The following is a 22,131-nucleotide window of genomic DNA, read 5'->3' as shown; positions in this document are numbered from 1 at the left end:
GACCAGGAAGGATTCAGGATTCACACTCATAGCAGTGGAAGTTCAAAAGCACGAAAAAATAATATTTTTAAATGTGAAATTTCATGATTTTTTTCGCCTACTGTTGGCTGCATTTGTTGCTATATGTACAGTTTTCTTCATAAGTAAGAGAGATCCTTCGATCAATTTTGCACAGTTTACAAACCATACTTACAGGTGTATGAAACTCTATAATGTAATTAATCTATGTAAAAATGACTGGGCTGTTACCTTTTAAACTTCGTGTTTAGAGAAAACTCGAATTTTATAGTTAATTATCTCAATTTTACCACAGTTTTTAACAGATTTGGGGTAAACTAGAGTTTCATACACCTGTAAGTATGGTTTGTATGCTGTGCAAAATTCATCGAAGAATCTCTCTTACTTATGAAGAAAAGTGTACCTACAGCAACAAATGCAGCTAATACCAAATGAAAAAAATGACGAAATTTCACATGTAAGAAAATTGATTTGTTATGTTTTTGAACTTCCTCTGCTATGAGTGTGAATCCTGAATCCTTCCTGGTCGAGCTAACTAAGTTTTATGAATTTACTTGTGAAAGTATAGACAGTGTAAATTAAAATGTCCTGTGGTGCCTCTCCTGCTCCAAGTCGGCCCGTCTCACGTCCTACCCCCCCTTAATACACTTCGTCACTCATAATGTGAAGGGTATTAAGGTACACATTGCAGTAGTAGGCTTATGTGGTTTTTAGACCATGGCATGCATGCTGTCGGCTGAGCCCCTAGTAGACGGCATCCAGCCGTCGACGCAAACAGGCGCACACCCAAAGCTGCGCTCGAGCCGACACTATGCAGAGTTCATTACGACCGTCTACATCTACAGCCGTCCGCAGCTCGTGGTCTCGCGGTCGCGTTCTCTCTTCCCGAGCACGGAGTCCTGGGTTCGATTCCCGGCGGCGTCAGGGATTTTCACCTGCCTCGAGATGACTGCGTGTTTGTTTTGTCCTCATCATTTCATCATCATTCATGAAAGTGGCGAGTTTGGACTGAACAAAGGTTGGAAATTTGTACGGCGCTGATAACGGCGGAGTTGAGCACCCCAAACAGCAAACATCGTCATCGTCATCATCATCATCATCTACATCTTAAGTCCACGTCCGGACATTCAGATGTAGGTTTTCCGAGATTTCCCTAAATCGCCCATGGTAAATGTCGGGATGGTTCCTTTGAAAGCCGGCAGGAGTGGCCGAGCGGTTTTAGGCGCTACAGTCTGGAGCCGCGCGACCGCTACGGTCGCAGGTTCGAATCCTGCCTCGGGCATGGATGTGTGTGATGTCCGTAGGTTAGTTAGGTTTAAGTAGTTCTAAGTTCTAGGTTAAGTCCCATAGTGCTTAGAGCCATTTGAACCATTTTTTTCCTTTGAAATGGAAAAGCCGACTTCCTTCCCCATCCTTGACACAATCCGAGCTTTTGCTCAGCGTCTGATGAGCTCCATGTTGACAGGACCATAAACCCAATCTTTCTTCCTTTTACATCTACGTCAACATCGGAAGTCCAACGTGCAGTTTGTGGCGGAAGGTACTTCGAAATAATATTCACGATTTTATATCGTATGCCATTCACGCAAAGAGCTAGGAAAAATGACTATCTACAGGGTGTTTCAAAAATGACCGGTATATTGGAAACGGCAATAAAAACTAAACGAGCAGCGATAGAAGTACATCGTTTGTTGCAATATTCTTGGGACAACAGTACATTTTCAGGCGGACAAACTTTCGAAATTACAGTAGTTACAATTTTCAACAACAGATGGCGCTGCAAGTGATGTGAAAAATACAGAAGACAACGCAGTCTGTGGGTGCGCCATTCTGTACGTCGTCTTTCTGCTGTAAGCGTGTGCTGTTCACAACGTGCAAGTGTGCTGTGGACAACATGGTTTATTCATTAGAACAGAGGATTTTTCTGGTGTTGGAATTCCACCGCCTAGAACACAGTGTTGTTGCAACAAGACGAAGTTTTCAACGGAGGTTTAATGTAACTAAAGGACCGAAAAGCGATACAATAAAGGATATGTTTGAAAAATTTCAACGGACTGGGAACGAGACGGATGAACGTGCTGGAATGGTAGGGCGACCGCGTACGGCAACCACATAGGGCAACGCGCAGCTAGTGCAGCAGGTGATCCAACAGCGGCCTCGGGTTTCCGTTCGCCGTGTTGCAGCTGCCGTCCAAATGACGCCAACGTCCACGTATCGTCTCATGCGCCAGATTTTACACCTCTATCCATACAAAATTCAAATGCGGCAACCCCTCAGCGCCGCTACCATTCCTGCACAAGAGACATTCGCTAACGATATAGTGCACAGGATTGATGACGGCGATATGCATGTGGGCAGCATTTGGTTTACTGACGAAGCTTATTTTTACCTGGACGGCTTCGTCAATAAACAGAACTGGCGCATATGGGGAACCGAAAAGCCCCATGTTGCAGTCCCATCGTCCCTGCATCCTCAAAAAGTACTGGTCTGGGCCGCCATTTCTTCCAAAGGAATCATTGGCCCATTTTTCAGTTCCGAAACGCTTACTGCATCACGCTATCTGGACATTCTTCGTGAATTTGTGGCGGTACAAACTGCCTTAGACGACACTGCGAACACCTCGTGGTTTATGCAAGATGGTGCCCGGCCACATCGCACGGCCGACGTCTTTAATTTCCTGAATGAATATTTCAATGATCGTGTGATTGCTTTGGGCTATCCGAAACATACAGGAGGCGGCGTGGATTGGCCTCCCTATTCGCCAGACATGAACCCCTGTGACTTCTTTCTGTGGGGACACTTGAAACACCAGGTGTACCGCCAGAATCCAGAAACAATTGAACAGCTGAAGCAGTACATCTCATCTGCATGTGAAGCCATTCCGCCAGACACGTTGTCAAAGGTTTCGGGTAATTTCATTCAGAGACTACGTCATATTATTGCTACGCATGGTGGATATGTGGAAAATATCGTACTATAGAGTTTCCCACACCGCAGCGCCATCTGTTGTTGACAATTGTAACTACTGTAATTTCGAAAGTTTGTCTGCCTGAAAATGTACTGTTGTCCCGAGCTTATTGCAACAAACGGTGTATTTCTATCGCTGCTGGTTTAGTTTGTATTGCCGTTTCAAATATACCGGTCATTTTTGAAACACCCTGTATATACTTCTATAAGCGCCCTAAACTCTCTTGTCGCATTGCTACGGCTTCTACACCAGATTTCCGAGGGTAACACCAGAACTGTCGCTCAGTTTTCTTTGAATACCGATTTTCTAAATTTACTCAATAGAGTTTCGTGGAAACTACGTCACCTGCCTTCCAACGATATCCTTCTATGTTCCCCGAACAGAACTATAACAGCTTGAATAAAACCATTTTAGGTATTATTCAACGTTACTAAAAATAACTAAAATATCGACGTTTCGGCCGTCTTTGCAAGTGTTCTGCTCAGTGCGACTAACTGTTGGTTTCAGAGTTAATTAGCATTAAAGTTAGCCAACCCGACCGCTGCACGCGCAAATTCAAGCGGCCTTCTAGAGACAGTGTCACCACATGAGTTCATCGTTTGGTTTCCTGAAACTGAATAAGAGAGCGATACAAAAATTGGGCCTAGAACTGTAGTAAGCATGCCATAGATAAAAGATTTTTTAACACGTAGCAAAAGTTGAAATATGAGTAAACACACGATAAGACGCATGAAGAGACACAGTACATAGCACACAAAACATATGTTAATAGCAATTTCTTATCACGTAGTATACAGACACGATGTAGAATGTGTAACCTAGTGTGGTTGGTTACTGTACGGGACGTCACGGTAAGCCTGTTAAACACTAACCTCGAAGCATATCGACATACTTTAGTAAATAATCTTGGGAGGCACTGCACGGGGATATCCGGTTCGAGGTTACATTCTGAGACCAGCTACCTGGCTCTTTTTAAATTAATTTTTTTTGTTTAATAGTTTCCTATCTCCAATATGAAGTGCAATGGTTTCATAGGTATAATGCGTCTGCCATTCGCACAAAGAAACAGGACAAAAGATCTTCACCTCCACGTGGCGCTCCATGGGCAATGGAGGCCTCGGCCTCAGCTGCGTAGCATGAGAGCCGCGCGGTGGAAGACGTTGCTCCCGACTAAGTAGGCTGAGTGGAGCACTAAACTTAGCAGATGGCGGGCTCTACTATTCCAATTGAACCATGAAAAAAAGTAAGGATCTAACCTGAGCCAAAGTCTGTGTGCGTAGCTGTCTGATTGACTAACTTCAATGCTAATTAACTCGGAAACGGCGCGACTTACACTCCTGAAATTGAAATAAGAACACCGTGAATTCATTGTCCCAGGAAGGGGAAACTTTATTGACACATTCCTAGGGTCAGATACACCACATGATCACACTGACAGAACCACAGGCACATAGACACAGGCAACAGAGCATGCACAATGTCGGCACTAGTACAGTGTATATCCACCTTTCGCAGCAATACAGGCTGCTATTCTCCCATGGAGACGATCGTAGAGATGCTGGATGTAGTCCTGTGGAACGGCTTGCCATGCCATTTCCACCTGGCGCCTCAGTTGGACCAGCGTTCGTGCTGGACGTGCAGACCGCGTGAGACGACGCTTCATCCAGTCCCAAACATGCTCAATGGGGGACAGATCCGGAGATCTTGCTGGCCAGAGTAGTTGACTTACACCTTCTAGAGCACGTTGGGTGGCACGGGATACATGCGGACGTGCATTGTCCTGTTGGAACAGCAAGTTCCCTTGCCGGTCTAGGAATGGTAGAACGATGGCTTCGATGACGGTTTGGATGTACCGTGCACTATTCACTGTCCCCTCGACGATCACCAGAGGTGTACGGCCAGTGTAGGAGATCGCTCCCCACACCATGATGCCGTGTGTTGGCCCTGTGTGCCTCGGTCGTGTGCAGTCCTGATTGTGGCGCTCACCTGCACGGCGCCAAACACGCACACGACCATCATTGGCACCAAGGCAGAAGCGACTCTCATCGCTGAAGACGACACGTCTCCATTCGTCCCTCCATTCACGCCTGTCGCGACACCACTGGAGGCGGGCTCCACGATGTTGGGGCGTGAGCGGAAGACGGCCTAACGGTGTGCGGGACCGTAGCCCAGCTTCATGGAGACGGTTGCGAATGGTCCTCGCCGTTGCGGTCCCCTACGGCACTGCGTAGGATCCTACGGTCTTGGCGTGCATCTGTGCGTCGCTGCGGTCCGGTCCCAGGTCGACGGGCACGTGCACCTTCCGCCGACCACTGGCGACAACATCGATGTACTGTGGAGACCTCACGCCCCACGTGTTGAGCAATTTGGCGGTACGTCCACCTGGCTTCCCGCATGCCCACTATACGCCCTCGCTCAAAGTCCGTCAACTGCACATACGGTTCACGTCCACGCTGTCGCGGCATGCTACCAGTGTTAAAGACTGCGATGGAGCTCCGTATGCCACGGCAAACTGGCTGACACTGACGGCGGCGGTGCACAAATGCTGCGCAGCTAGCGCCATTCGACGGCCAACACCGCAGTTCCTGGTGTGTCCGCTGTGCCGTGCGTGTGATCATTGCTTGTACAGCCCTCTCGCAGTGTCCGGAGCAATTATGGTGGGTCTGACATACCGGTGTCAATGTGTTCTTTTTTCCATTTCCAGGAGTGTATTATTCTTTTCTTAACAATTATTCTTCAGCACAACCTACCCTGCAACACCCTTACGAGCTTTTCAGAATGTTTCTGACTACCTTGTACACTGTCTTAATTCGGTTGTCATGTGGCTATCGCCATCACATTGTGGGATTTCAATGAACAATTGAAAGTAAAGTCTGTACTGTAGGCTACATTAGTAGGTGATTAGCAGGTGTTTGGTAGGCAATAGCGAGTCGACAGCTTGTGCCGGCTGTTAGCGTCTTCCTGCATGATACATTGGTGACATAGGATTCCTCTTGTGGCCGCTTGCTTATATTGTTGAAACCGGGTCGTATGGAACTGCTGTCTGGCGAACACACGCTGGACCGCTGGCAGCCAGGCTGTCGGTAACTTATAACCATCCTCCCTGATCGTGTTGTTCAGGCATTTGATTGTTTTGATAGCTCCTCTTATTTTTCTCTGGCCGCCGAGCAGGTAATCGATATTGTTGAAAACTGATAGAAGGTCTGTCACAGTCGCGGTGGTATTCAGTTATAGCTGATTTGTTGTTTCTTCCCCAGTCGCGTGTAGTGTTCATGATCCGACACGTGAGTGCTAATCGGCCTCCCAGTTTGACCAGCGTAGACTTCGCAGCGTTCTCTTCGAAGTTCGTAGACGCCTGCAGTGTGGAGAGCATCTACGGAATCCTTCGAGGACCTCAAAAGATCTCAGATCTTGTAGCTGCTCTGGAATATCTGTTTAATTCCACCGTGGTGCAACACCTTGCTCACACTGCCACTGGCGCCTTTATTGTATGATATACGAGCAATAGGAAAAGGCTCTTCTATTCCTTTGCCAATTTATCTTCACTGCACTTCACAGCTCGTTGTATGTTCTCGTTCCTATAACTGTTCGGACAGAACGTTGTGTGGATCTCGTTAACTTCTTGTTGGAGGTTGTCTGTGTCGCTAATCTGGTGAGCTCTGGCTGTCAAAGTGCGTAACACAGTGTTTTTATGTGCTGGATGGCGATGCGACTCCGCAATCACATATCTGTTACTGTGCGTCGGTTTCCTAGTCCTAGTATGCCGCTAGATGTTCTGTGCACTTCTACTTCCGAACAAGGAATGGCCCCGTTAATTTCTATTTATAGCGCGAACTGTATGCTTGTATGTAATCTGTTGAGGCGCTGATGAAATCTGCGTAGTCCTATTTCCCCATGCTGCTGCGTTAAATGTGTGTTTTGCTTCCCGACGTTGGCAGCAGAATTAACACACATCTTTTGTAGTAAGTCCAACCTAAAACGCTACCTAGTCTGATTCTATTTAAAATCATGTGATCTGGAAATATAACTGTTTATTAGGACACTTTCTTGCTATAAAATTATTCTACACTCAAATTTTCAAAAACAGTGTGATACATGGCTTGCTACATGTAGACCCGTCGGAATGCAGCCAATTCCAGCTGAGGAGACCTTCGCTAAAAACTGAATTAATCATCGTCAAAACTTAGAGGTAGTAAAATGAGGATGTTCCTGATTGATTCTAGGACCTAACTGTTCTGGTGCGGTGATCTGGCACAGTGGGTAACACACCGGGCTCATATTCGAGAGTATCTAGTTTAAAATCCCCCAGGATTTAGATTCTCGCCACGGTTTTAATGAGTAAATTATGTCAGATGCCTCGTAGGTACCTTCAATAAACTCTTACACCATCCTTGGCCAACCGCAACTTGTGCACCTTCTCTAAGACCCATTTATCGACACAGTACTTTAAACCCTCAACTAACTTCCATCTCGAATTCATTATTGTGCAGTATAAAACAAATCTATTAATTTTCCCGGAACACTTACTCTGGTGCGTTTATGCAGATATATTTTTTAATACACCCCTGGAAATGGAAAAAAGAACACATTGACATCAGTGTGTCAGACCCACCATACTTGCTCCGGACACTGCGAGAGGGCTGTACAAGCAATGATCACACGCACAGCACAGCGGACACACCAGGAACCGCGGTGTTGGCCGTCGAATGGCGCTAGCTGCGCAGCATTTGTGCACCGCCGCCGTCAGTGTCAGCCAGTTTGCCGTGGCATACGGAGCTCCATCGCAGTCTTTAACACTGGTAGCATGCCGCGACAGCGTGGACGTGAACCGTATGTGCAATTGACGGACTTTGAGCGAGGGCGTATAGTGGGCATGCGGGAGGCCGGGTGGACGTACCGCCGAATTGCTCAACACGTGGGGCGTGAGGTCTCCACAGTACATCGATGTTATCGCCAGTGGTCGGCGGAAGGTGCACGTGCCCGTCGACCTGGGACCGGACCGCAACGACGCACAGATGCACGCCAAGACCGTAGGATCCTACACAGTGCCGTACGGGACCGCACCGCCACTTCCCAGCAAATTAGGGACACTGTTGCTCCTGGGGTATCGGCGAGGACCATTCGCAACCGTCTCCATGAAGCTGCGCTACGGTCCCGCACACCGTTAGGCCGTCTTCCGCTCACGCCCCAACATCGTGCAGCCCGCCTCCAGTGGTGTCGCGACAGGCGTGGATGGAGGGACGAATGGAGATGTGTCGTCTTCAGCGATGAGAGTCGCTTCTGCCTTGGTGCCAATGATGGTCGTATGCGTGTTTGGCGCCGTGCAGGTGAGCGCCACAATCAGGACTGCATACGACCGAGGCACACAGGGCCAACACCCGGCATCATGGTGTGGGGAGCGATCTCCTACACTGGCCGTACACCTCTGGTGATAGTCGAGGGGCACTGAATAATGCACGGTACATCCAAACCGTCATCGAACCCATCGTTCTACCATTCCTAGACCGGCAAGGGAACTTGCTGTTCCAACAGGACAATGCACGTCCGCATGTATCCCGTGCCACCCAACGTGCTCTAGAAGGTGTAAGTCAACTACCCTGGCCAGCAAGATCTCCGGATCTGTCCCCCATTGAGCATGTTTGGGACTGGTGAAGCGTCGTCTCACGCGGTCTGCACGTCCAGCACGAACGCTGGTCCAACTGAGGCGCCAGGTGGAAATGGCATGGCAAGCCGTTCCATAGGACAACATCCAGCATCTCTACGATCGTCTCCATGGGAGAATAGCAGCCTGCATTGCTGCGAAAGGTGGATATACACTGTACTAGTGCCGACATTGTGCATGCTCTGTTTCCTGTGTCAATGTGCCTGTGGTTCTGTCAGTGTGATCATGTGATGTATCTGACCCCAGGAATGTGTCAATAAAGTTTCCCCTTCCTGGGACAATGAATTCACGGTGTTCTTATTTCAATTTCCAGGAGTGTATATGTTGACTTGATTCGGCCCTTTTGTAACAGAAGAACAATGCCCCCTGCCCCGAGTTTAACACTACTGGTTACTACTAAATTAGAAATACGCCAATAATGCTACTCCTGTGAAAGAACTGTAATGTTGACTATGGTTGTGTTGTGTAATGGAAAGGTAGCGGATTGTTTTTGTCTCTCGAATGATTTCTATTGAAAGGAAACAGTAGCAAAACAAATGAGGATAGAAACCAAGGTTCTAATAGTAATAAAGAAAACTGCACCTAAGTAAAAAGATACGGTCGCTAGCCTATTTGGGCAAATTTGTACCAACTATTAGCGCTGTGCATAAAAAAGTTACAATTAGTATTTACTTTACTTGATATCGAAATACTGTTTTCGTCCAGGACAGTAGGACACTTTAGCAAGCAATATAACACTGCTTTGGCATGAATAACACAAGAGTAGTATTAAAACGTATTGGCAAAAGCTGGCTCTCAATAACACTAATTACTGTGTGTGTTTTAAAGCAGAAAGCTAATGATCATTACAGGTAAAGGATTACTGATGATAGAGCGCCATTAAGTTGGACATGAGGTTCTTTTATCAGCTTAATGTTTAGAAAATTCTGACATTGAAACGGTTTTCAGATAGGCATATAAATTGTTCTAATCACTATTTGCTTTCTTAGAGAGCCTTTACTTCTTTATATTAGCTGAAGAACAAACTAAATATGTGGGCCCTGAGTCTAGTATAGTTTGAATTGTTTTAGCCAGTTATTAGTTAAATCACACAATTGTTATGAAATTGATTATTGTGCTTCATAAGTATTGTTACAGTAATATGGAATGCAAAACTGGCTCAATAACTAGCGTGAGGTACCTGAAACTAATCTATTAGTGACAAGGATGATGGCTAACTTGTTCTGTTTCAACACGATATGAAATATATTTTTGACTATTAACACAGGAAAACATAAACATTATTACAAACCTGTACACTAATTATTTCTTATGCTGGCCCTTCACGTTTACTAGCCAGTAACTACTGTGATTGATCACATTAACTTTGATACTGTACTCATATTTCAATAAGAATGACATTTAAGCGAAGTAGTTTAGATCTTTTCTTGGCATTTATACAGTAGTGAAACTTAAATTATCCTTCTGCGAAAAACACGAGGAGTACTTCATAAACAAAACTCAGTGAATGGTAAAGAAATCTACCACTCCACGAAAGTTATTAAAGGTTGTTATAGAAGTCAATTACTTTTCACTTCAATAAATTAGGATGGTTGGAAATATTGTAACACTTGGAATAGGGCCCTGTCTTGGTAAATGACTAAGGATAAAATATGAGTACTCGACACAAAATTTAAAGAACATACACTTGTTTTGGACAGGAAACCACGTAAATGATCCATGCAGTTTTGTAATAATCTGCTGATTTTTTGAGACGATTTTGGTGATTTCTGTGGCTACTTAAAATGGTGGTAAAAGTATCCATGGCTCTTGTATAACAAGCTCTGAAAACTCTGTTCTTAGCGTCGGATTTTCGTAGTACTGAGCTGACAGCAGTATGCCACGAATAATAAGCGAAATTGCTTCCACATCCGGCGCTATATTATATAATTTCGCTGCTCTTCTCGCCTCGTTCAGCACATAAGATGCGAACATTTTCAAGCTAGCCACCGACTTGCTCTTGCAGTCTGACTGCCAAATCCACCTCTTCAGGTTTCGTAGCAGAGGGAATTCCCTCCAGGTCTGACATGATTACAATCATAATTGCCCTATGCACGAACCAGGGTTACAAGAATGGCTTTTACTTTTCAATACTTTTTCAGGACATTTCTTTTAAAATTACATATATAGATTAATTATATTGACAAATTATTAGCAAATCATTTACATAGATGTTACATCATAGAACATGTTTATAAAGATGTCATATTTAGTAAGAGCAGACAAAGAGGTTACTTAAATAAGTATAGGTGATATCGATATTAGTGTTACAGACTGACATGCATAAAAATTACGAATGAAATATTATCTTAACATCAGTAGTTAAAATTAATGTTTTTCACTGAAACAAGTAAAATTAGATTTAACTTTATTGCTCACAACGTGTTCGCTATTTTAGTAGTTGCCTTACTCACATAACTTGTCAGCCATGAAGAAAACTAATATAATGATGATAATTATTTCCTTTGCAGGGTAACTTATCTAATGTCTTGACTGATATTGTGCTAAGATTTAGTAAAAATTGTAGTTTAGTATTTGTTTATCTGATGTTTATAATGTAAGTGATGTGTCATGATTTATGTGTGTGTCTTTCTTTTTGCACAGAAAAAATCAAATGTACCATGCAGTTTCAGCCATCATGACAATGAGGTACGGTATGAAGGGATACATTTGATATGCCTTGTGTGGCTGTCTCACTTTAACCTGGCTAACCGATGTGACGCTATAAACGGGCTTGTTGATGCTTTTGTTGTACCTTTAACTATCAAGTAGCTTGCTGAGCGTCAGCCTAGTTTGGTACTTCTCTTGCTGTTCTCATCCATCCTGGCGCCAAACTGTCTATCGCTATCGTTAGTTCCAGTACTCTTTCTAAACTCTGTCTTCCTTTACAGTAAAATGCGGCTGTTGATGTAGACATACATGCTTATACACCATTCTTCTGCGTAATTTAGTGATAATCTGTCTGTGATGTAATACTACGCGATTTCATTACAGTTTTAACAGAAATACTTTTTTTCTTGTGAGAGAAGATATGAAGTAAAAGTGCCTAAGAATTCTGTGCGTTTTGGGACGGAAATTTAGTTCCAGAGGCACAAAACATACATTTTGTCCCTCAGTGAGGATTAAAATTATATGTGTATCCCACAAACAGATAACTTTGCGCGTAAATGTAATAAACTTTTACAGAACATCAAACCATATGCATAGAGATAACAAAGAAGAAGAAGAAATAACTTTCGATTATCTTCCACATGTCAGAATAAGTTTCCGAATAGTCCAGGAAAAAGTCATTTTCATTATACCGGGTGATCAAAAAGTCCGTATAAATTTGAAAACTGAATAAATCAAGGAATAATGTAGACAGAGAGGTACAAATTGACACACATGCTTGGAATGACATGGGGTTTTATTAGAATCAAAAAAATACTAAAGTTCAAAAAATGTCCGACAGCTGGCGCTTCATCTGATCAGAATAACAATAATTAGCATAACAAAATAAGACAAAGCAAAGATAACGTTCTTTACACGAAATGCTGAATATGACCACCATCACTCCTCAACAATAGCTGTAGTCGAGGAATAATGTTGTGAAAAGCACTGTAAAACATGTCTGGAGCTATGGTGAGGCATTGGCGTCGGATGTTTCTTTCAGCATCACTAGAGATGTCGGTCGATCACGATACACTTGCGACTTCAGGTAACCCCAAAGCCAATAACCGCACGGACTGAGGTCTGGGGGCCTGGGAGGCCAAGCATGACGAAAGTGGCAGCTGAGCACACGATCATCACCAAACGAAGCGCGCAAAGAGATCTTTCACGCCTCTAGCAATATGGGGTGGTTCTAATAAAACCCCATGTCATTCCAAGCATGTGTGTCAATTTTACCTCTCTATCTACATTATTCCGTGGTTTATTAAGTTTTCAAATTTATACATACTTTTTGATCACCCGGTATTTCCGCATTAATTGCCCTGGTACATACTGTGCAATATTACGAGGGATTATTGAAAACTAATGCGTCAGACTTTTTTGCGTGAAAACATTTTTAAATAAAACAAAATTACTAACATTACATCTTTATTCAAGTCTACATATTTATTTATCAACGTAGTCACCCTAGCGGTGAATACATCTCTTCCAACTAAAGACCAATTTGTTGACACCGTCATTGTAGAATGTTTGACTTCGTTGACGGAGCCACAATCTCACCTCTCCTTGCACCGATTCATCACTTTGAAAGCGAAGTCCTCTACGGCGTTCTTAAGGTTTTGGAAAGAGATGAAAATCGGGTTTGGCCAAGTCAGCAAGGCATGTAGGATGATCCATGGCAGTGAACCCAAGGCGTCGCATTGATGAGATTTCACTTCGTTCTTGTGTGGTGTGGCATTGCCATGATGAACGAGAGCGTGCTCCATGTGACGGCGAACTGTTCGAATTCGAGGCTCCATTAGAGAAAGCTGTTTGTGACGCTCGGATGTACCTACGTAACATGCCGCCATGTTACAGGCCAAAATTCGGAACCCTCTAGTAACAAAAGGCTGCAAATATGCAGACACGAAAAATGAAGACGAGAATATGTATGTGGTGTCTGTTCTTTCGGGCACATAATTAAGGCGAAGGCGGCCAATGACCCCTTCAGTGCCTATGCACACTAGGCTCGAACCCTTACAGGAATCGGCGAGATGTCAGGAGTAATGAGGGTAATGGGCAAGAGGCACCGAGACAGGGTAGTCCGAGCGGTTGTGGTCAGCACTGTCCAGATGGCGAAGTAGTCAGTGCATATGCCTAACAAGCAGGCGACCCGGGTTCGGATCTTGGTCCAGCACAAATTTTCAACTTGCACCATTGATATAAATCAGTGCCCACTGGTAGCTAATATCTTTAATTCCTTTGTCTTGAGAGATGTGAATGTTAAGAACGTCTGTTTTGTTTAAAAGGCTTTAATGGTTTTCACTAAAAAATTGGAGACATACTTTTCAGCACGCCCTCGTACTTCGCTATAAACAATTTCAAACATTTAGATATGACGCCATATCTAAAGGAAAAATATTCAGAGAAAAATTCATTTGTGTCCTTAATTCCTTGCACTTTCCACATCTTTCTTCTGGACACTAGCACACTGAGGATAATCAGGCAATAACCTGATGTAGTACATATATTCTGCTGATAATAATAGCTCTCGCGAAAACAGGGATACTATCTCTGTTCAGTAAGTTATGCCTGAAAATTTACGACTAGTTAAGCATGTGTTCCGACCTGTTGTTAGTTGCTTTGAGTATTGTGTAGATCTTCAATTGACTAAGGTTATCGTCAAAAAAAACATTTTCTAACAAGAACGAACGTCTTCCATGATGTGCTAGCTCAGAGTGAGTAAGGAAGAACTGCTGCCAACAGTAGCTCACTATACTACGATCACAGCATGGTGCAAGAATTTCCATTGGAAGCAAATTCAGCAGCTAGAGTATCCGGCCAGCTACATACGTTGCTCCTACTGGATAACTCAAGATCGCATGTTGCCAGTGCTGTCCTGACCCACCTCGACAGATTTAAGATACAGATACGATCGTTGTGCTGGGCAGCACTTTCTCCAGATCTCTCTGTCACTGGAAACTTTTAGTCGTGGACTGCAGAGTGACTGTCACGCCATTACCGGCCAAGCACCACGACTGTTGTCCTCTCTTGTAGAGTCGACGTAACGTGGAATGACGCACCCGTAGCTTTCAAGCTCACTTTGGCTCGATGCCCAGCCGGATCGAGCCATTTCTGTCGCCACAGGTGGCAGCTCTGTGTACCAAATTTTACACCCTGTGCACGGAATATTTCATTTCATATCGGGCGAAAAATCAGAAAAAAGTCATATTTTTTAGCCATTAATAAGTCTTACACGTGTCAGTTATTATAAAACTAAACAACCTTCAGAAAGTTCTCTTAAATGATTTCAGTGAACTAAGATTCATTCTGAAGCTGAGTGTCTGTTCTTGATGGAGGTATATAACAATAATTAATATAACTTTTAAAAACTTTTATTCCTGTATTAAGCAACAACACCGTTTTCATAAAGATTTAAATTGTATAGGCTTGAAACTCTTTATTAGAGATTAATTTCAGTCTTTTATAACGCGGGGAAAAATTATTTAACGATAAACATTTAGGCTGACGCCGTACTTAGGTTTCAATGGGCTGCCGTGAAACATAAGCAGCAGGCGACATGAATCAGGGGTGTTGCCGCTGTTTTTGTTTACTCCTCACTCTTTTCATAGGGCTCTCCGTTGAAGATAACATAAAAACGTTTACGAATATTGTTTTCAAATCAAATGCTGAACGGTATGGCATAATTTGTATTCAATTTAGAACAGAGGTTTTCAGAAAAAATATGAAAAAGACGAAAATTCACATTAAATTTAAGTCCCGGAAAATACTGCATAAATACCACCTCAAACTATACAAGATTACCTACAGTTTGAATTTTATTTCAAAATTTTATTTTATGTATTTACATACATACAAATCAAACCCCCCGCACGGTGCATGGCGGAGGGTACCTTGTACCACTACATGTGAGCGAGGGAAGAACCACTAAGAGTCTCCGTACAAGCCCTAATTTCTCGCGCCTTTTCTTCGTGGCTCTTACGCGAAATGTACGTTGGCGGCAGTAGAATCGTTCTGCAGTACGCCTCAAATGACGGTTCTCTAAATCTGTGCTATAGCGCCTTGCAAAGAGCATCATCTTCCTGTCAGGGATTCCCATTTGAGTTCACGAAGCATCTCCATATACTTGAGTTCTGATCGAACCTTCCGGTAATAGATCCAGCAGGCCGCCTCTGAATTATTTCCATGTCTTCCTTTAATTCGACCTATGGAGATCCCAAACTCTCTAACAGTACTCGCGAATAGGTTGCACTATCGTTCTATACGGCCTCTCCTTACAGATGAGCTACACTTTCCCGAAGTTATCCCAATAAAACTCATGTTGATGTGCTCATTCCATTTCGTACTGTTTTGCCACATTACGCCTAGATATTTAATTGAAGTGACTGTGTCAAGCTGAACACTACTAATGCTGATTTCGAACTTTACTGTCTGTTTTTCCTATTCTTCCACATTAACATACACTCCTGGAAATGGAAAAAAGAACACATTGACATCGGTGTGTCAGACCCACCATAATTGCTCCGGACACTGTGAGAGGGCTGTACAAGCAATGATCACACGCACGGCACAGCGGACACACCAGGAACTGCGGTGTTGGCCGTCGAATGGCGCTAGCTGCGCAGCATTTGTGCACCGCCGCCGTCAGTGTCAGCCAGTTTGCCGTGGCATACGGAGCTCCATCGCAGTCTTTAACACTGGTAGCATGCCGCGACAGCGTGGATGTGAACCGTATGTGCAGTTGACGGACTTTGAGCGAGGGCGTATAGTGGGCATGCGGGAGGCCGGGTGGACGTACCGCCGAATTGCTCAACACGTGGGGCGTGAGGTCTCCACAGTACATCGATGTTGTCGCCAGTGGTCGGCGGAAGGTGCACGTGCCCGTCGACCTGGGACCGAACCGCAGCGACGCACGGATGCACGCCAAGACCGTAGGATCCTACGCAGTGCCGTAGGGGACCGCAACGCCACTTCCCAGCAAATTAGGAACACTGTTGCTCCTGGGGTATCGGCGAGGACCATTCGCAACCGTCTCCATGAAGCTGGGCTACGGTCCCACACACCGTTAGGCCGTCTTCCGCTCACGCCCCAACATCGTGGAGCCCGCCTCCAGTGGTGTCGCGACAGGCATGAATGGAGGGACGAATGGAGACGTGTCGTCTTCAGCGATGAGAGTCGCTTCTGCCTTGGTGCCAATGATGGTCGTATGCGTGTTTGGCGCCGTGCAGGTGAGCGCCACAATCAGGACTGCATACGACCGAGGCACACAGGGCCAACACCCGGCATCATGGTGTGGGGAGCGATCTCCTACACTGGCCGTACACCTCTGGTGATCGTCGAGGGGACACTGAATAGTGCACGGTACATCCAAACCGTCATCGAAGCCATCGTTCTACCGTTCCTAGACCGACAAGGGAACTTGCTGTTCCAACAGGACAATGCACGTCTGCATGTATCCCGTGCCACCCAACGTGCTCTAGAAGGTGTAAGTCAACTACCCTGGCCAGCAAGATCTCCGGATCTGTCCCCCATTGAGCATGTTTGGGACTGGATGAAGCGTCGTCTCACGTGGTCTGCACGTCCAGCACGAACGCTGGTCCAACTGAGGCGCCAGGTGGAAATGGCATGGCAAGCCGTTCCACAGGACTACATCCAGCATCTCTACGATCGTCTGCATGGGAGAATAGCAGCCTGTATTGCTGCGAAAGGTGGATATACACTGTACTAGTGCCGACATTGTGCATGCTCTGTTGCCTGTGTCTATGTGCCTGTGGTTCTGTCAGTGTGATCATGTGGTGTATCTGACCCTAGGAATGTGTCAATAAAGTTTCCCCTTCCTGGGACAATGAATTCACGGTGTTCTTATTTCAATTTCCAGGAGTGTACATTCTTCTATATTTAGAGCATGCTGCCGTTCATCACACCAACTAGAAATTTTGTCGAACTTGTCTTGTATCCTCGTGCAGTCTCTCAACGACGACACCTTTCCGTCCACCACAGCGTCATCAACAAACAGCCGTAAATTGCTGCTCACACTGTCCGTGAGATCATTAATATAGTTACTTCGAATAGTTACGCATCTCTGAATCGTGTGATTTTGGCACTTAAAAAAACCCCGAAAGCACTTGTTTATGACAGCTGCGAGTTTGCAAAAGATGTTAACTTACCATCTACTTTAGTTCACAGGAAATTGAACCCCCTCAAAAAATTCAAGGTTTCCTGTTGTCCGAAATGTAATGGAACTGCCCATACCTGTAAATTACCTACGAATTTAATCGTATATTCATCCTCTTACACTATAAACGCGCAATAAGCAAAAACTTTCATATACTATCCCTCCTCGTGTAGCAATCTTAATGACAATCACTGTATATGTATTTTCTAAAATGGGAACCAACTGTGCAATGATACATACACGAGGAGTTAATAATAGTTATTTTATAATTTCTTTCATTAAACTCGATGACAATCGCAGATTTTATTCGTATCAGTTTACATCTCCATCTACACTCTGCAAACCATATGAACTGCATTGCAGACGGTACGTCCCAGTGTACCCGTTTTAGGGCTTTCCCCGTTCCATTCACGTATGGAGCCCGTAAGACTAATTGTTTTAATGCCTCCTTACATGCTGTAATTAAATTAAGCTTTTCCTCACGATCCCTATGGTAGTAATACGTAGGGGGTTGTAGTATATTCCTACTGCCGGCATTTAACGCCAGGTCTTTGAAATTTGCAAAGCAGACTATCTCAGGATAGTTTACATCTATCCTCAAGAGTTACCAATTCAGTTCCTTAGTTTCTTTATCATCTCTGTGACACTCTTCCACCGTTCAAAGAAACCTGTGACCATTCGCGCTGCCCTTCTCTGCATACGTTCAACATATCCCTTAGTAGTCCTGTTTGATACGGGATCAACACACTTGGGCGATATTCTAGGTTGCGTCGCAAAAGTGGTTTGTAAGAAATATCCTTTGTAGACTGATTGCCGGTTTAAATTGTTATTTACAGTCTCTTAAGTTCCTGTGTTGCAGCATAAGAATGACTAAATCCAGTGAATGTATGAAAACAGAATCATTATTACAATCACTGAATTCTACGGAACAATAATTATATCTATCGTATTAAAAAAAAACTATCTTCCACTCCTAGTTACTTTAGTAGCTAAATTTCACCGCTACCAGCGCCACGGCGTTTCTTATTATGGCGTACCGTACGTTCAACTACATTATCAAAGTGTACACTCAGATTACTACATTGCCATTTCAATTTCTTACAGATGTTCTGCATCTGCAGTTTGTTTTCTATGGCACACAACACCCGTTAGGGTTCTGCACAGGTTGAAGTCCAGCTGTGTTTAATGTAGAACATGAAAATTATAACAAAACGGGTTGGTCGAACTACACTGAGCAGCAAATTAAGTGAAGTACCCAGAAGGGAAAGAGGAAACGAAATGAAATTTCAAGGATTGAGAGGGTATATGATGGTACTGCAATGATTACAATATCGAATGAAGTTTACAAAGACGTTGACAGCATGAGCCCACTTATTAGTATGACGTTGCGCCACGTCCGGCCTGTATGCATGTACTGATTCGGCTGGGAGGTTATCGTAAAACCGTTGTGTTCTCGCCTGAGACAGACTAGTCCACAAATATTGTAACTGGTCCATGGCATCCCCCATGGGACGGAGTTGACATCTGCCACGTGCAGCGCGGCACGCTACTTTTTACCGCCCTGCCAGTGTCCAGCAATGTTCATTTGTCTAGCTAAAAGCTGCAGTAGAAAATACTAGACCACTACTGTCTATTGCAGGTCGCAAAATACATAGAATTGTCCGGCTAGCTACTGAAATAAAAGTTTTAACTTGGCAATGTAAATTTTCTGGTGTATTTTTACGATAAAGATCACAGTTAATACTGCCAACTCTGTACTAAGTGGCAACACAATCTAAAATTCACACGCACACCACAATCACACATGAAGCCAGTTTATGGTATTTACACCCGTTACCGAAGTTAATAGAGTTCACCGGATCGTTTAGTTATGAAAATGCTCGCTCAAATGTTGTGCACTGTGCTCTACACGTAATACCTGTTCCAGTCTTAGATCGCACAACACGCCACGCGGTTTTAACTAACAGTCAAAATCAATAATTCTGATATTCCGTCCGAAATTCCACACGACTTCCACTATACCGTTCACTTAAATACACTTTGTACTACTTCGCGAACTCCTAATTAGCATTTTTCGCGATTTTACAGTACTTTCGTCGGAGCTGCTTTCAATGAGATGTTACTAGTTCGAACCCTCAGCTCCGACCGACCTAGATCACACCAAACGCTTTGTTCCCAGCATAGATTGGCGCGAGCCTGTATTTCTCTGATTGGCTGATATCACAAACAGCAAATCAGGCTGCAATATTATCCGGCGCTAATCCGCGCTTTACATCGGCAATTGCTAAATAAATAAATTTAAAAAAAGTTTCAAATATAAAAATACTCCTTCTGAAATTACCGATTACTTTGCGTTCTACTCAAGATTTATTAGTACCATAAACTGACTGCACATTTAATTATAGTAAATCCCCTGTATAGTTTAACTGGTACTTCGTGAGTAAACAAAACAATTTTCATTTACTTCTGTTCTTCCTCACTCATACAACACTCACACTGTAATTACTACACATATAAAACAATTATAATTATGCAAATACATTAAATATTAATCAAACGTAACTTTACAACATTGTTTTGACTACGACTGCTAGCACTGTCCGTCAACTGCTGACCTCTGCCGCCTACTAGTACAACTACGTGCAGCTCTGTAACTCAGGTCCATGTCAGCTGGTGACATCTGTCGATGACTCATGCCTATAACGATATCGTCCTAAGAAGTGACAGGAGCGATGCGAAGGCGCTACGCCTCACACGGTGGCACACATGGTCTCTCCAAACTATTGGAAGTGCTTCAAAACAGTATTATATCCCCAAGATTGTTTCTAATAATATCCGTGAAACAGAGTTATGGACCTTCAACTTCTATTTCACACTCCTGAGTGAGTGCAGCGTGACATGAAGCGATCAGGAGGTATCCTGATTATTTTGGCTTTTCCTCATCACCTGTTGAAGATTCAGTTTCCAGTTCATATCTCTGTTGCTAAGACGTAATATAGTGAACGTTATCTTGTTAGGGCTAGGGCGTAAATGGCGTGTACTGTGTTTAAGTTGCAGACTAGCTTTTGTTGAAACACTTCTAATTTTTTTTCAGCGACCGTAACTGTCACCTGTTAAAGAGTAATTAGCTTTTTGTATAACGCAGCCACTGAACTGTTTGTAAAGAGCCATAACATGAACTGTAAAGGCTCTGAATAGGCTGAACGTCGAAAAGCACGGTGACACAAAATCAGAACCGATTGAGAGCATCGATTGCAGTATTAGCTCCTCTGCCGAGTAACACTAACGGCGTTAGTTAAATGAGTGTGTGTCACTCTCGGTGCCGAGGTAGAGTCGGCCAGTAAAGCATGTATTCAAAGCGACACAGCGTCAAAGAGAACAGCTGGGCGCTCTGACATGAAAGCTGATTGCTTCTGTTTCACAAGGCAAACAGTTTCCGGCTTGCCACTCAGAAAGGATACATGACCTCCCACAACGCTTGATTGACCCTTTACAGGGACCCTTTGACAGCTGACTTGGCTTTTATTGGCAGAGTACCTGCGCTGGGACAGCCTGATCGAACAACTCTCTGGTAATATGGTTAACGTCGCCGTGATCAAGTTAGCTGGACAGCGGAAAGAGCTTCCCTGCTCCTCGCTTGCGTTGTTTGCTCGACCGAGGGCTTTTCCTGCGTGCAAAACACCTTACGGTTAATTGTGTTCTAACGCTGCACGGGAAGGAATTCTTGGTATACACTTACAGGCTACCTAGCGGAGAGAGACTGATAATGTCGTTGGCAGATGCACTACGTGCCAAAGATTACGTACGCTGCATTGATGCCGCTTTGTATGAAGGCACTTAGTGCATGTGAAGGTATTTAAGTTCATTTACGATTTGTCAACATCAGAAACTAGTTTTCTGTCGGAGCAAACCAACAAGGAGAAGTCAGGGTTAATGGGCCATTAATGCAAAGGCAGAAAAGTTTGGAGAAAAAACGAAGGAAGCTTTGGGTTTAAGATCCTGTCGACGATGAGGTCATTAGAGACAGAAGAAATCTGTTTCCGTATTGAACATGAACGGAGAAGGAAATGACCCGTTTCAAAGGAAGCGTTCCGACATTCGCCCATTAGGGAAACACTGAAGTCTTCGATCACGCACACATATAAAAATTAACGGACAGTTAGATAGACACCTTCAACTGTTATAGCAGAGGATTTTTGTGGCAGCTCAGCTGCAAAGGAAATGATCCGTCAAGAGAATATCGTAATCATTTCGTGTAGAGCTCTTGTTCCAAAGCCGTTGATCACAGGAACGAAGGGAAACCCGCTTAGAGTGGTACAAACGTTGTCACTGATAAGATCGAGACAATTGTGTGGCACTTAGATGAGACTCTGTGAACCTGGCGGATCTTTCTGAATTGTATTTACCAACGTGTTGAGTGCTGATAGAGAAATTCGACGGAGATTTGGTGTTAGCCTGTAGAAGATTTTTGTGATCTTGGCTTCACAAACTTGTTTTGGCCGATAGATGAATGAACCCAAGCATATTTGAAAAAGCTTTACACGGCATAATTCTATACTGTAGCAACAGTTTTGGACGAAACCGTTTTGTAAATCAGCACAGTGATGTCGCCTCCTGCGA

General features: G+C 44.1%; 1 protein-coding gene across 7 annotated transcripts in view; it reads left to right on the top strand.

Moving 5' to 3' along the window:
* Positions 1-22,131, top strand: part of LOC126297890 (uncharacterized) — a 2,130,251-nt gene that overhangs the window by 1,800,625 nt on the left and 307,495 nt on the right. For 5 of the 7 annotated variants that reach the window (XM_049989191.1, XM_049989196.1, XM_049989194.1 and 2 more), the window contains exon 11: positions 11,292-11,336. The exons of the other annotated variants lie outside the window; for them this stretch is intronic. In XM_049989191.1, the coding sequence (XP_049845148.1) occupies positions 11,292-11,336 (45 nt within the window). The remainder of the gene's footprint in view (positions 1-11,291; positions 11,337-22,131) is intronic. 7 annotated transcript variants of the gene reach the window in all.

This window comes from Schistocerca gregaria, chromosome X (genome assembly GCF_023897955.1).
Source record: "Schistocerca gregaria isolate iqSchGreg1 chromosome X, iqSchGreg1.2, whole genome shotgun sequence".
NCBI classification, from domain to species: domain Eukaryota; kingdom Metazoa; phylum Arthropoda; class Insecta; order Orthoptera; family Acrididae; genus Schistocerca; species Schistocerca gregaria.
The sequence above is the reverse complement of the archived record's forward strand: the minus strand, read 5'-3'. Positions and strand labels throughout refer to the sequence as shown.